This window comes from Hylobates moloch, unplaced genomic scaffold (assembly GCF_009828535.3).
Source record: "Hylobates moloch isolate HMO894 unplaced genomic scaffold, HMol_V3 SCAFFOLD_11, whole genome shotgun sequence".
NCBI classification, from domain to species: domain Eukaryota; kingdom Metazoa; phylum Chordata; class Mammalia; order Primates; family Hylobatidae; genus Hylobates; species Hylobates moloch.
In genome coordinates, this window is record NW_026652286.1 from 66737687 (window position 1) to 66753939 (window position 16253).

General features: G+C 42.8%; 1 protein-coding gene across 1 annotated transcript in view; it reads left to right on the plus strand.

The window, feature by feature from the left end:
* The window catches only part of PANX1 (pannexin 1), a 53832-nt gene that overhangs the window by 19056 nt on the left and 18523 nt on the right, over positions 1 to 16253 (plus strand). The window contains exon 2 of the mRNA XM_032167173.2: positions 4381 to 4520. Coding sequence (XP_032023064.1) covers positions 4381 to 4520 — 140 coding nt within the window. The remainder of the gene's footprint in view (positions 1 to 4380; positions 4521 to 16253) is intronic.

The window sequence follows — 16253 nt, forward strand, 5'->3', positions numbered from 1 at the left end:
ATGCACGAGAATGAAAGAAAGCATATTAAAAGAGAGGAACAAAAAAAAAAAAAAAGGGGGGGGGGGGGGCGTAGATCACAGCAAAAGTAAGCCAAAGCCCTCCTGCTGAAGTGGAACAAGAATGGAGAGCCATCCCACTGTGGTGTCTTTGAGAAACCTCTGGCTTGCTCACCCCAGCCCCAGTCCTATTTTTCTTTAGGCTATGTTACTCTCTAATCATCTATAAGTACAGGTCTAGGCTACACCAAGAGCCACCTGTGCTGCTGCTCAGGCAGAAGGTGTGACCAGCACCCCTATGCTCCAGGTCAAGGCACCTGGAGGAGGGTGGATGGGGAGATGTCTGTGGCATGGATTGCCACAGACATTATTTAGTGGATGTTGTGGCTACTTCCTCTGGGCCTTGTGAGCACACGTTTTCTCCTGGTGATCTTTATTTGGCCAGACGCACATAAATGTAAAGCCCACAGCTGCCTCTGCACTCTCAGCCAAGTGGAAGTAGTATTCTTTGTTGTTCTTGGCATAAACCTGAAACTCCTTTCTTTATTTCCTGTACTGTAATAAAAGGCAGTGCATGTCTTGTAAAATCTGTTCCCTAGAAATTATAGCACACACTTGTTAAGCTGACACACAGTGGAGCAGAGCATGGGGCTGTGGCTGGGGATCTCATGGGACTCTGTTTTCTCAGCTATCAAGTTGGACGGTGATATCTTTGGGGGATACTTTAACATTAATTGAGATAGTATTTATGATAGTACTTTGAAACTTTCAAAGCACTAGACAGATGTTACTTGGTACACAGTGGTGCATGAAGTTCAGAGACAGAGTATGTCTTGCCTGTAAAACCTTGAGCTAGTACTAGAGGAGATAGGACATATGTGGGTGTCTATGTGACATGGTTCAAAGTTATTTTCTGCACATCTCTGATTTAAAGATGTGCAGAAAAGCACTGTGGGAAGTCAGTGGGGAGGAAGCTTTATGAAGAGGGTGATGCCTGAGCAGGGCTTTGAAAGATGAGCCATTGAGGAAGATGGTGTGTATGGGGCATTGACTTAACAAGCAGGTACTGGTGAGAGGGCCTCCGGGCAGAGGGGATCACGTAAGGCATAGATCTGAGTGCATATCGGGCCTATACAAGCCACAGCCTTCATTGAGTTGGATTGGAGCATTGATTTGGATTTGTAAGCCAGGCAGTAGGGAACCACTGAAAAATGTTGAGCCCCAGGAGTGGCAAGATAGAACTGAGCTCTAGGATGAATAACCTGGCAACAGTTTAAACAGGTGGGGAAGGGAGAGACTGGAAGCCTTCCTGACTCAGAGACTACTTGGAAAACACACAAAGATCTAATGTGTTTACCTCCCAATATTATCTTGAAGAATAAATGAGATAGAGGATGTGGAAATACATTTGAAAAAATGAATCCGGATGGTCCCTGTTCCAAGCTTCCTGGTCCCCAGCCCCCTGGCAGCAGCTGATCACCCTGACCCCCTGCATTTAGGTGCCTTTAGGCAGCCTGGGTGAAGGTGTGGGCTCAGAGCCCAGCTGTGCTGGTCCCCTGTACCCTCCTGCTTTGCCCCCCTCTTCACTCCTGCTCTTCACTCCCCATTTGTTGCCTGCCCCTGCCTGCCTGGCTCTTGACATCCTTGACTTGGTTTCCCATTTCTGGCCTGGGAATACCCAATACCTGGGGATTGATGTGTTTCTTTTTCTAGATATGCCCTTGACCCTTCCCAGGAAGCTCTCCCTTTCCCGGCCACTTGGAGGAACCACCTACTTAGAACCACACCCATTCCAACAAAGCCCTGGTCCCCAGGAGCTCCTCCAGGGTGGCCTTGCAGGGGTGACTGGCTTAGAGAGGAGTGCTGAGAGAAACTGGAAGTTGGATACAGATTTAAATGAATGCTGCTACCATTCACTAGCCTGGGTAGGGGATTACTGAACACTTGGAGCTTTGGTGTACTCCAGGAGAAAAGGAAAATAATGATGTGTCTCTCCAGTTGGTTGTGAGGCTTAAATGAGGTAATGATTTAAAGGGCTGGTTGGTGTCTAGTGAATATGAGTTGCCCACTGCCTTTTCTTCTGACTTTCCATTCCAGATGAAGACCATTTCTTAAGAGTTTCACGTTTCTGCCCTCCTCTCTTTGTTATATTTTCCTTCTTCCTCTTTTGCAAAAGCTTTGATATAAAAATTGTAGTTATTTCTGCTCCAGGAGTTTCTACCCCTGCCTTGAGGGGGAGGTCCTCGAGATGCCAAGATAGAGCTTGAAGCACTCTTTCCTATAGAAAGAATGTTAATAAATGTTGGATACTTGCGCAGTGAGGACTTTGCCTAAGGAACATTCTGGGCCAGGCAGGCTTTCGTGAAATCATAACAGCATTATTCATTTTCATGAGTAAGTACTTGGACAGATATTCCCAAGCAAGCAGCTCATCAACAGCCTTGCCAGAAACCGTCTGATTATAACCTGAGGACTATCTGTCCCCTCGGGTATTTGCTGTTGCCCTCATAAGCCTTGGTAGGTGGTTGGCTTAGGAAGCATTTCACACCGATGCGGGAACCACGTGAGCTTAGCGCCAAGTCCTGTGCTGTTCCGACTACTCATCTTTTTATAAAATCTAAGAACTTAAGCTTAATGGGATAAGACAGAAGGGACCTTGAAATATCTTACCTGTCCCCCACTCATATTTAAGCCATTCTTGAATGGCAAGAACTACCCCATTATAGAACACTTGCTGATGTTTGTGACTTTTCATGATGATTTCCTGCAAAGCCTCTTGCTGAGAAGTCCTTTCTTGATGTCTGTGAGTGCACAGGCCCCTGATGGGGAAGAAGTGCTCAGGGCCTTGCTGCATACCGCTCCTACCACAAGAATATACTCTCCTGAGAACATCTCCATCACTTCTTTCTTATACCATAAGCATAAAGGCCACCCCCTCCCAAGGCGAAGATGAGTGTTGAAGCCTTTTGTGTGCCAGGGATTAGGGAAGTCCAGCTCAGTAACTTCCCACTGCCCCTATCACTGCTCCATAGGGTGGGAAGGGAGAATGGTAGGCACGTCCCAGTCTTTAAGGCAATACAAGAATCTGCTTGTTACTTCATCTAGGAAAATGTAACACTAATTCAGCAACTTCTGGGAACCAGACACCCTAGCAAGTGCTGCAGCAAGGTTTTCTTGTTCTTTTTTTTTTTAATTTTTGTATTCAACACAACAAATCTGTAATGTGGATACACTATTAATGTCATTCCTATTTTAGAGATCCTAGGCTTTGGGAAGTTAATGACTTACCAGCTGTGACTGCCACCAGAGTGGCAGAGTCAAATTTAAATATGACTCGTGTCAGAGCCCAGTCACTGAGCACAGTCCCAGGCTGTGTTGGATGTGGAAGAGAGTGTGCCTGTCATGGAGCCTTAGCTCTGACCCCTATGCCTGTGACACACACACCTTTGAATGTGCCAGGTGGAGACAGGGGATCAGGGCTGCGCCAGGCAAGGCTTAGCACCAGCCTCTGTGCCACTGGTGGGAAGGGGAAGACACAGCCCTGCCTGAGCCTTACAATCCTATTGGTCAGTTTCACTCCATGGCCTGTGTGTGTCAGGAGCACAAAGAGTCTTCCAGATGGTAGGTTTTACAGACATGACGGTAGCATCTGCAGAGAGATGTAATCTTCAGTTTGCAGGGGAGAAAACCAAGTCCCAGAGTCCCTTCCCAGAAGAGCGAGTTGAATGGCAGAGCCCCAACAGGACCCAGGTCTTCCCATTCCCCATCTAGCGCCCACCTGCTGTTGGGAGGTTTGCGGTCTTGAGCATTTCCCTTCCAAATGTAAACCACTTGGGCTGCAGTTTGGGCCTGTTTCTTCTTTAGTGTTACAGGAGGTAGAAGACCTCTGATTTCCCATCCAGTGTTCTATTACCAATGTTCCCTTCAGCTTTCTCTTCCTCAGGCCAATAGTTCTTTGCTTCTTTGTTCTAAAAGAACTTGTTTTTTAGTCCAATTTTCTGCATTCAGGTGCCTCACTGACCCTCCCACATAACCTTTCCTTTTTCTCAATCCTTACTCCAAACTAAACCAGTTCTCCACGCTTGCCTCGTGCATTTTGGGCTCTGGTTCTTTTCCTGCTTCCTTTTTCTTTGTATGGTAGTTCTACTTTTAAGAATTTTTCCCCAACTGAGGCCAAGCTGCTGTCATGACCAGTGTTGGCCAAAACCACTCTGTGATCTTTTGTTTTAGTATGAACTTGGGTGTTTGTTTTTAGTTCTGTCCTAATGTCTCCACCTCCTGCCCTGGTGCTCCCTAACTTAGACAAAACTAAAAACATGTGAGATGGGGACAAGGGTCCAGGTAGCTGTGTTTTCATTGGAAACTATCTGTTTTGCTTCTTAGGTACACAGATAAGCTGTTTTTCTCCAAGTTCTTTCTCCTGGCGTCAGGCTGCCTTCGTGGATTCATATTGCTGGGCGGCTGTTCAGCAGAAGAACTCACTGCAGAGCGATTCTGGAAACCTCCCACTGTGGCTGCATAAGGTAAAGGGAGACATTTCCAAATAGAACCTGTTTACTTTATAGATAAGGAAACTAAAGCCCAGGGAGGCTATGCCAAAGACCACACAGATATTATAGCCAACCAGTGCTGTATCTCAGATTATAAAACTGTAGCACCTTAAAGTCAAAAAGAACCTCAGAGATGACTTGGTGTAGGCACTGTCATTGAGCACAATGGGGCAATGGAAGTGTTCTTTGAGTTTTAGCTCTATAACAGCAGGCACCTTTTGTGTCTTGACACCTTTATATCATAATGCCCAGCAGGATGTCTGGCCCATAGTAGGTTCTTAGTACATTTTGAATGTCTGAATGAGCATAGCTAGACAGTGGCAGAGCTAGGATTCATGCATAGCTTCTCAGCTAGCACCTTTTCTACCACACACAGGGTCTCTTGCAGAAAGTAAGGACTGACCTAGAGTTCAGTTGCTTCTAGCTGATACGTTACTGGAGCATCAAAAAGCCTAGTGATGAGGCCCTCTGGGGTGTTGGCTGTAGCACTGCTTTTGGAATGGATCCCTTTGCTTTTTGATAGATCCAGATACTGCAGGGAAAGGGAGATACTACACAAGAGACACCAGTGTCTGGGTTCCACTTCCCATAGAGAAGAGGTACATTCTGTGGTCAGGGAAGTGGTGGTTTGTGCCTGCAGGTGGCAGGGGATGCAGTGTGAGGAACTTAGGCAGCAGTTGATAAGTTTGTGCAGAAGAATGTTCTCTGAGTTGTGAAGTGACTGCATTAGGTCTTCTCTGTGCTTACGAATGTAGGACTTCGTTTCAGTCTGTCATTAATTTCAACCACTGTTTCTTTTGTCCATTGTGAAAACAAATAGAATGTGTATCTTCTGGTATTCTTTTCTGCTGAAGAAAATATAGAATTTTAGCTTTTGAAAACCCAAAAGCCAAAGTTTGACTCTCTTCTGCTTTGACCTGCTTCCAGACACACCATCAGCATCCTTCTTCGTAAAAGGAATGATTTAAGGGAGCTATGACTCAGGTTTGTTTGTTTACAGTTGACCCTTGAACAATGTGGGCATCAGGGGCACTGGTCCCCTGCACAGTCAAAAATTTGTGTGTAACATTTGACTCCCCCAAAACTTAACTACTGATAGCCTACTGTTGACTGGAAGCCTTACCAATGACATAAACAGTCAACACATATTTTATATGTTATATGTATTATATACTGTATTCTTACAATAAGCTAGAGAACAGAAAATGTTATTAAGAATATTATAAGGAAAAGAAAATATATTTACTATTCGGTTTGTGCAAAAGTAATCGTGGGTTTTGCCATTAAAAGTAATTGCAAGGTGGGCGAGGTGGGTGGATCACCTGAAGTCAGGAGTTTGAGACCATCCTGGCCAACATGGTAAAACCCTGTCTCTACTAAAAATACAAAAATTAGCCAGACGTGGCTGGGTGCATTGGCTCATGCCTGTAATCCCAACACTTTGGGAGGCCAAGGAGGGCGGACCACTTGAGGTCAGGAGTTCGAGACCAGCCTGGCCAACATGGTGAAACCCCATCTCTACTAAAAATACAAAAATTAGTTGGGCGTGGTACAGGCGCCTGTAATCCCAGCTACTTGGGCGGCTGAGGCAGGAGAATCGCTTGAGCCGAGGAGGTGGAAGTTGCAGTGAGCCAACATTGTGCCATTGCACTCCAGCCTGGGCAACAAGAGTGAAACTCCATTTCAAAAAAACAACAAAAAAGCCAGGCATGGTGGTGCATGCCTGTAGTCCCAGTTACTCGGGAGGCTGAGGCAGGAGAATCACTTGAATGCGGGAGGTAGAGGTTGAAGAGAGCAGAGATCACGCCACTGCACTCCAGCATGGGCGACAGAGTGAGACTCCAAAAAATAATAATAATAAAATAAATATATAAAAGTAATGGCAAAACCCGCTATTACTTTGCTCCAACCTAATATTTATTAAGTGGAAGTAGATCATCATAAAGGTCTTCATCCTCATCGTCTTTATGTTGAGTAGCTGAGGAGGAGGAGGAAGAGGAGAGATTGTTTATGCTGTATCAGGAGTGGTAGAGGCAGAAGAAAAGCCCCATAAAAGTGGGCCCATGTAGTTCAAATTCATGTTGTTCAAACGTCAACTGTATTGCTTGCCATTTGGCATAGTGGTGCCCTATAGTGACTCTTTTCTTCATTTAGGTTGGGCTTTGCTCTTTATTTTCAGCCATAGGTGGGTTCTCGTCAGCTTTGCATGGTTTAGTAGCCAAGGCAACAAATAATAGGACTTGCAGTGTGAATGGCCATGGTTCTAAAGTTTAACAGCTTGCTTTGTAAATCCAAATTTTTACTGTTGTAGTTTAAGTTCGTTTGTTATAGTGTTCTCATGAAAATGGAGAGTTTTAATGAGTCACTGGGCTGGCTTTGATGGATCCACAGGAGAATGGTCTAATATAAGAGTTGGCAGGGGTATTAGTAATTATTTTAGAGCAAGAATAAACTAAAAGATTTTTTATCCAGATGTATTTTACATTTAAGGGTAAGGGAACTTTGAGGGATCTAGCCTAAAGGTCATAGGACCAGTTACTGACCAACACACCAGAGCTCAGATCTTCAGACTTCTAGCCCGTTGCTCTTCTAGTCAAGGAAAGGGAAATCTGCAAACAGTATAGGTAGCCAAACCTAAGTTACCTGGTATTAATGAGAGATTAAGAATCCCTCTTTCTGGCAGTGGAAGACTGCTTGTGTGAATGGAGGTTCATCGGAGTTTCTCAGCAGAGCTCTGGCCAGATTCACAAGGCTGGGGACAGAAATTGAAGTCAGGACCTGCCACGTTGGAAGGACCCTTATTAGCACTCCTTGGCATTTGGTTGGGACTCTGAAAGGCTGTTCCTTGAGAATAAGGGGCAATCCAGAATTAATCTAGCTCCCATAGGGACTAGAGTCCTGATTTAAATCATTGCAATATTAGTTGAATAACAGAGATCGGGGATTGCCAGTGTCTGGTCTACTTGCCTGCCAGAAGTAAAAATAAATCCTTTCTGGAGGATTTTCTGGGTATGATTGTCATCCATCTTTTTTTTTTTTTTAAATTATTTTTCTCTTGTTTTTTTAAATTATACTTTAAGTTTTAGGGTACATGTGCACAACGTGCAGGTTAGTTACATATGTATACATGTGCCATGTTGGTGTGCTGCACCCATTAACTCATCATTTATTTAGGTATCTCCTAATGCTATCCCTCCCTGCTGCCCCCACCCAAAAACAGGCCCCAGTGTGTGATGTTCCCCTTCCTGTGTCCATGTGTTCTCATTGTTCAATTCCCACCTATGAGTGAGAACATGTGGTGTCTGGTTTTTTGTCCTTGTGATAGTTTGCTGAGAATGATGGTTTCCAGCTTCATCCATGTCCCTACACAGGACATGAACTCATCCTTTTTTATGGCTGTATAGTATTCCATGGTGTATATGTGCCACATTTTCTTAATCCAGTCTATCATTGTTAGACATTTGGGTTGGTTCCAAGTCTTTGCTATTGTGAATAGTGCTGCAATAAACATACGTGTGCATGTGTCTTTATAGCAGCATAATTTATAATCCTTTGGGTATATACCCAGGAATAGGATGGCTGGGTCAAATGGTATTTCTAGTTCTAGATCCCTGAGGAATTGCCACACTGTCTTCCACAGTGGTTGAACTAGTTTACAGTCCCACCAACAGTGTAAAAGTGTTCCTATTTCTCCACATCCTCTCCAGCACCTGTTGTTTCCTGACTTTTTAATGATTGCCATTCTAACTGGTGTGAGATGGTATCTCATTGTGGTTTTGATTTGCATTTCTCTGATGGCCAGTGATGATGAGCATTTTTTCATGTGTTTTTTGGCTGCATAAATGTCTTCATTTGAGAAGTGTCTGTTCACATCTTTCGCCCACTTTTTGGTGGGGTTGTTTGTTTTTTTCTTGTAAATTTGTTTGAGTTCATTGTAGATTCTGGATATTAGCCCTTTGTCAGATGAGTAGGTTGCAAAATTCTTCTCCCCTTCTGTAGGTTGCCTGTTCACTCTGATGGTAGTTTCTTTTGCTGTGCAGAAAGAAGCTCTTTAGTTTAATTAGATCCCATTTGTCAATTTTGGCTTTTGTAGCCATTGCTTTTGGCGTTTTAGACATGAAGTCCTTGCCCATGCCTATGTCCTGAATGGTAATGCCTAGATTTTCTTCTAGGGTTTTTATGGTTTTAGGTCTAACATGTAAGTCTTTAATCCATCTTGAATTAATTTTTGTATAAGGTGTAAGGAAGGGATCCAGTTTCAGCTTTCTACATATGGCTAGCCAGTTTTCCCAGCAGCATTTATTAAATAGGGAATCCTTTCCCCATTTCTTGTTTCTGTCAGGTTTGTCAAAGATCAGATAGTTGTAGATATGTGGCATTATTTCTGAGGACTCTGTTCTGTTCCATTGATCTATAGCTCTGTTTTGATAGCAGTACCATGCTGTTTTGGTTACTGTAGCCTTGTAGTATAGTTTGAAGTCAGGTAGCGTGATGCCTCCAGCTTTGTTCTTTTGGCTTAGGATTGACTTGGCGATGCGGGCTCTTTTTTGGTTCCATATGAACTTTAAAGTACGTTTTTCCAATTCTGTGAAGAAAGTCATTGGTAGCTGGATGGGGATGGCATTGAATCTATAAATTACCTTGGGCAGTATGGCCATTTTCACGATACTGATTCTTCCTATCCATGAGCATGGAATGTTCTTCCATTTGTTTGTGTCCTCTTTTATTTCATTGAGCAGTGGTTTGTAGTTCTCCTTGAAGAGGTCCTTCACATCCCTTGTAAGTTGGATTCCTAGGTATTTTATTCTCTTTGAAGCAATTGTGAATGGGAGTTCACTCATGATTTTGCTCTCTGTTTGTCTGTTATTGGTGTATAAGAATGCTTGTGATTTTCGCACATTGATTTTGTATCCTGAGACTTTGCTGAAGTTGCCTATCAGCTTAAGGAGGTTTTGGGCTGAGACAGTGGGGTTTTCTAGATATACAATCATGTCATCTGCCAACAGGGACAATTTGACTTCCTCTTTTCCTGATTGAATACCCTTTATTTCCTTCTCCTGCCTGATTGCCCTGGCCAGAACTTCTAACACTATGTTGAATAGGAGTGGTGAGAGAGGGCATCTCTGTCTTGTGGCAGTTTTCAAAGGGAATGCTTCCAGTTTTTGCCCATTCAATATGATATTGGCTGTGGGTTTGTCATAGATAGCTCTTATTATTTTGAGATACATCCCATCAATACCTAATTTATTGAGAGATTTTAGCATGAAGCATTGTTGAATTTTGTCAAAGGCCTTTTCTGCATCTGTTGAGAGAATCATATGGTTTTTGTCATTGGTTCTGTTTATATGCTGGATTACATTTATTGATTTGCGTATGTTGAACCAGCCTTGCATCCCAGGGATGAAGCCCACTTGATCATGGTGGATAAGCTTTTTGATGTGCTGTTGGATTCGGTTTGCCAGTATTTTATTGAGGATTTTTGCATTGACGTTCATCAGGGATATTGGTCTAAATTTCTTTTTTTTGTTGTTGAGTCTCTGCCAGGCTTTGGTATCGGATGATGCTGGCCTCATAAAATGAGTTAGGGAGGATTCCCTCTTTTTCTATTGATTGGAATAGTTTCAGAAGGCATGGTACCAGCTCCTTCTTGTACCTCTGGTAGAATTCAGCTGTGAATCCATCTGGTCCTGGACTTTTTTTGGTTGGTAAGCTATTAATTTTTGCCTCAATTTAAGAGCCTGTTATTGGTCTGTTCAGAGATTCAACTTCTTCCTGGTTTAGTCTTGGGAGGGTGTATGTGTCGAGGAATTTATCCATTTCTTCGAGGTGTTTATAGTATTCTCTGGTAGTTTGTATATCTGTGGGATCAGTGGTGATATCCCGTTTATCGTTTTTTATTGCATCTATTTGATTCCTCTCTCTTTTCTTTATTAATCTTGCTAGCGGTCTATCAATGTTGTTGATCTTTTCAAAAAAACCAGCTCCTGGATTTATTGATTTTTTTTGAAGGGTTTTTTGTGTCTCTTTCCTTCAGTTCTGCTCTGATCTTAGTTATTTTTTGCCTTCTGCTAGCTTTTGAATGTGTTTGCTCTTGCTTTTCTAGTTCTTTTAATTGTGATGTTAGGGTGTCAGTTTTGGATCTTTCCTGCTTTCTCTTGTGGGCATTTAGTGCTACAAATTTCCATGTACACACTGCTTTGAATGTGTCCCGGAGATTCTGGCATGTTGTGTCTTTGTTCTCGTTGGTTTCAAAGAACATCTTATTTCTGCCTTCATTTCGTTATGTACCCAGTAGTCATTCAGGAGCAGGTTGTTCAGTTTCCATGTAGTTGAGCGGTTTTGAGTGAGTTTCTTAATCCAGAGTTCTAGTTTGATTGCACTGTGGTCTGAGAGACAGTTTGTTATAATATCTGTTCTTTTATATTTGCCGAGTAGTGCTTTACTTCCAACTATGTGGTCAATTTTGGAATAAGTGTGATGTGGTGCTGAGAAGAATGTATATTCTGTTGATTTGGGGTGGAGAGTTCTGCAGATGTCTATTAGGTCCACTTGGTGCAGAGCTGAGTTCAATTCCTGGATATCCTTGTTAACTTTCTGTCTCGTTGATCTGTCTAATGTTGACAGTGTGGTGTTAAAGTCTCCCATTATTATTGTGTGGGAGTCTAAGTCTCTTTGTAGGTCTCTAAGGACTTGCTTTATGAATGTGGGTGCTCCTGTATAGGGTGCATATATATTTAGGATAGTTAGCTCTTCTTGTTGAATTGATCCCTTTACCATTATGTAATGGCCTTCTTTGTCTCTTTTGATCTTTGTTGGTTTAAAGTCTGTTTTATCAGAGACTAGGATTGCAACCACTGCCTTTTTTTGTTTTCCATTTGCTTGGTAGATCTTCCTCCATCCCTTTATTTTGAGCCTATGTATGTCTCTGCATGTGAGATGGGTTTCCTGAGTACAGCACACTGATGGGTCTTGACTCTTGATCCAATTTGCCAGTCTGTGTCTTTTAATTGGAGCATTTAGTCCATTTACATTTAAGGTTAATATTGTTACGTGTGAATGTGATCCTGTCATTATGATGTTAGCTGGTTATTCTGCTCGTTAGTTGATGCAGTTTCTTCCTAGCCTTGATGGTCTTTACAATTTGGCATGTTTTTGCAGTGGCTGGTACCAGTTGTTCCTCTCCATGTTTAGTGCTTCCTTCAGGAGCTCTTGTAGGGCAGGCCTGGTGGTGACAAAATCTCTCAGCATTTGCTTTGCTGTAAAGTATTTTATTTCTCCTTCACTTATGAAGCTTAGTTTGGCTGGATATGAAATTCTGGGTTGAAAATTCTTTTCTTTAAATATGTTGAATATTGGCCCCCACTCTCTTCTGGCTTGTAGTGTTTCTGCTGAGAGAGCAGCTGTTAGTCTGATGGGCTTCCCTTTGTGGGTAACCCGACCTTTCTCTCTGGCTGCCCTTAACATTTTTTCCTTCATTTCAACTTTGGTGAATCTGACAGTTATGTGTCTTGGAGTTGCTCTTCTCGAGGAGTATCTTTGTGGTGTTCTCTGTATTTCCTGAATCTGAATGTTGGCCTGCCTTGCTAGATTGGGGAAGTTCTCCTGGATAATATCCTGCAGAGTGTTTTCCTACTTGGTTCCATTCTCCCCATCCCCATTTCAGGTACACCAATTAGACGTAGATTTGGTCTTTTCACATAGTCCCATATTTCTTGGAGGTTTGTTCATTTCTTTGTACTCTTTTTTCTCTAAACTTCTCTTCTTGCTTCATTTCATTCATTTGATCTTCCATCACTGATACCCTTTCTTCCAGTTGATCGAATCGGCTACTGAGGCTTGTGCATTCGTCATGTAGTTCTCGTGCCTTGGTTTTCAGCTCTATCAGGTCCTTTAAGGACTTCTCTGCATTGGTTCTTCTAGTTAGCCATCCGTCTAATTTTTTTTCAAGGTTTTTAACTTCTTTGCCATGGGTTTGAACTTCCTCCTTTAGCGCGGAGTAGTTTGATCGTCTGACGCCTTCTTCTCTCAACTTGTCAAAGTCATTCTCCATCCAGCTTTGTTCTGTTGCTGGTGAGGAGCTGTGTTCCTTTGGAGGAGGAGAGGCGCTCTGATTTTTAGAATTTTCAGTTTTTCTGCTGTTTTTTCCCCATCTTTGTGGTTTTATCTACCTTTGGTCTTTGATGATGGTGACGTACAGATGGGGTTTTGGTGTGGATGTCCTTTCTGTTTGTTAGGTTTTACTCTCTTCAAAGCTGTCAGTCAGACAGGGACATTTAAGTCTGTGGTGGTTCCTGCTGAGTTTTTGTTTGTCTGTGTCCTGACCCCAGAGGTGGAGCCTACAGAGGCAGGCAGGCCTCCTTGAGCTGTGGTGGGCTCCACCCAGTTCGAGCTTCCTGGCTGCTTTGTTTACCTAAGCAAGCCTGGGCAATGGCGGGCACCCCTCCCCCAGCCTCGCTGCCGCATTGCAGCTTGATCTCAGACTGCTGTGCTAGCAATCAGCGAGACTCCGTGGGCATAGGACCTCCCAGCCAGGTGCGGGACACAATCTCCTAGTGTGCCGTTTTCCAGGCCTGTTGGAAAAGTGCAGTATTAGGGTGGGACTGACCCGATATTCCAGGTACCGTCTGTTACCCCTTTCTTTGACTAGGAAAGGGAACTCCCTGACCCCTTGCGCTTCCTGAGTGATGCAATGCCTGGCCCTGCTTCGGCTCGCGCACAGTGCGCTTCACCGACTGTCCTGCACCCACTGTTTGGCACTCCCTAGTGAGATGAAACCAGTACCTCAAGCAGAAATGCAGAAATCACCCGTCTTCTGTGTCGCTCAGGCTGGGAGCTGTAGACCTGAGCTGTTCCTATTCGGCCATCTTGGCTCCCTTCCCAGCAATCTGGGTCTTGGTTTTTTATCCAGTGAGCCATTCTTTCTCTTGATTGAAGAATTTAGTTCCTTTACATTCAATGTTATTATTGATAGGTAAGGACTTACTACTGCAATTTTGTTATTTGTTTTCTGGTTGTTTTGTTAGTTTCTCTTTTTTTCCTTTTCCTCTGTCTTCCCTTGTGTATAAGTGATTTTTTTTGGTAGTATATTTTAATTTCTTGCTTTTTATTTTTTGTATATCTTTTATAGGCTTTTACTTTGTTTGCCATGAGGCTGCACATGAGGCTGCGGTTGGAATTAAGTTATCTTCAGTTTAAAATAATTGGTTATGTGGCCAGGCGCAGTGGCTCACGCCTGTAATCCCAGCATTTTGGGAGGCCGAGGCAGGCAGATATGTGAGGTTGGGAATTCAAGACCAGCCTCACCAACATGGAGAAACCCTGTCCCTACTACAAATACAAAATTAGCCAGGCGTGGTGGTGCATGCCTGTAATCCCAGCTACTCGGGAGGCTGAGGCAGAAGAATCGCTTGAACTTACCAGGAGGCAGAGGTTGTGGTGAGCTGAGATCGCACCATTGCACTCCAGCCTGGGCAACAAGAGTGAAACTCTGTTTCAAATAATATAATAATAACTATTATTATTATTATTATTGGTTATGTTATTAACCAATTATTTTAAACTGAAGATAATTCCAATTACAATGAAAATAAAAAAACAAGCAAAGAGAAAACTTAAAATTCTGGACTTTAACCATCCCCCCCTCGCTTTTGACTTCTTGTCACTTTATATCTTTTTATATTGTCTATCTCCTAACAAATTGTTGTAATTATAATTATTTTTGATAGGTTTACCTTAGGGTCTTCATTTTAAGGTATGAGTGGTTTGCATATCACCATTACAGTGTTAGAGTATTCTGTATTTGTCTGTGTACTTACTTTTACCAGTGAGTCTGTATTTTTAGATGATTTCTTGTTGCTCATCAGCATTCTTTTCCTTCAGACTGAAGAACTCCCTTTACCATGTCTTGTAAGACAGTTCTAGTGTTGATGAAATACCTCAGCTTTTGTTTGTCTGGGAAAGTCTTTATTTCACCTTTGTGTTTGAAGGATAACTTTGCTGGTGATGATATTCTAGGTTGGAAGCTTTTTTCCTTTAGTGCTTCGAATATGTCATCCCACTCCCTCCTGGTCTGTAAGGTTTCCACTGAAAAGTCTGCTGGAACTCTTTTATATGTAATTTGCATCTTTTCACCTGGTGTTTTTTGGGATCCTTTCTTTGTCCTTCACCTTTGAAAGTTGGATTATTATATTCCTTGAGGTAGTCTTATTTGGGTTGAGTCTTCTTTGTGTCCTTTAACCTTCTTGTACCTGCATATTATATCAGGCATCTATCTGGTGCTTTATTTTATTGTGACTGAGCCTGATATCTAAGTTGCAAGACACTATCCTCTGTACTCTTTCCTCTCCTTTCCCCGAGTTGAAAGATCACTCCCCAAGCTGCACTGCTTGGAGTTGGGAGAGAGGTGATGCAGGTGTTCCCCTGGCTGGTACAGTTAATGTCGTATTGGGTCACATCTCAAGCCCACTGCTTCTAAGACCAGTGCAGCACCAGGGCTTGTCCAAGGCCTACAGTTACTATGTCCTGATTGGCACTCAGATTTATTTGGGGCCCTAAGTCACTTTAGTCAGTTGGTGGTGAAGCCAGCAGGACTCACTTTTCTCCCACTGGGGCAGAAGATTCCCCTCTGGCCCAGGGCTGGTCTAAATGCTTCTTTTGTGGGACCTGGCAGAAGTCTGCCTGGTGTTGTGTGAGGCTTTGGCAAGGCAGCACTGAGTTCCAATGCAAAGTCACATACTCACTTTGTTCTCCCTCCTTCAAGCACATGGATTCTTTCTCCAGACTGTACTGCCTGGGTTTAGGGGAGGGGTGGTGTAAGCAATGCAAGACCGTACTTCCTACTCTCTTCAATGCCACTTTCCTTGTTATGTTAAAACCAGGTACAGTCATTGCTCATCTGATTTTTTAATTCTTAGGAGGGTGCTTTCTTGAATGGATACTTTATGTCTTTTTATATTGTCTATCTCCTAACAGGGGGGTCCATCATTGGAGGGTTCAATTCAGCCATCTTGCTCTGCCTCCTCTTATGTGCTGTCAAATTCTTGCTCAGGTTTTTCACATACGATATTCAGCACTCACTAGGAAATAACTAGATGTACAAGAAAACCAAGAGAAAAATCAGAAACAGAAACAAACCTGTTGGAGATCCAGATAGTAGATTGATCAACCATGCATTTTAACTAATCATAATCATATATTCAAAGAATTATGGTTATATCGAGATTTTTACAGAGAACTGACTGAAAACTGCACCAAAAGAATCAAATAGAAATTCTTTTTTTTATAGGACTAGAAGGAATTTTATTAATTTTTTTTGCACACAAAACAATAAACATTTTCTAAAAATACAAACAAAGATGCATATCAAACATATTAGGAAGGTTGCACATGGGAAGACAGGGAATAGAAATGGGGGGTGGGAATTAAAGAAAGTAAATGAGAGAGGGACTTTGTATGGATCAATGATAATAACTCAATCCTCTATTTGACAAAGAAGAAGGAGAAGGAAGAGGAAGAAAAAGCAAGTGGGATAAAAGATCAGTAAGGGAGGAAAATAGAAAAAATTACAGTATCCAGGGTAGACCTGTTTTGTTGTCACTTGGTTGGTTGGTTTGTCTGTTGTATTTTTCATATGTTTCACCATGTTGGCCAGGCTGGTCTCGAACTCCTAGCCTCAAGTGATCAACCCGCCTCGGCCTCCCAGAGTGC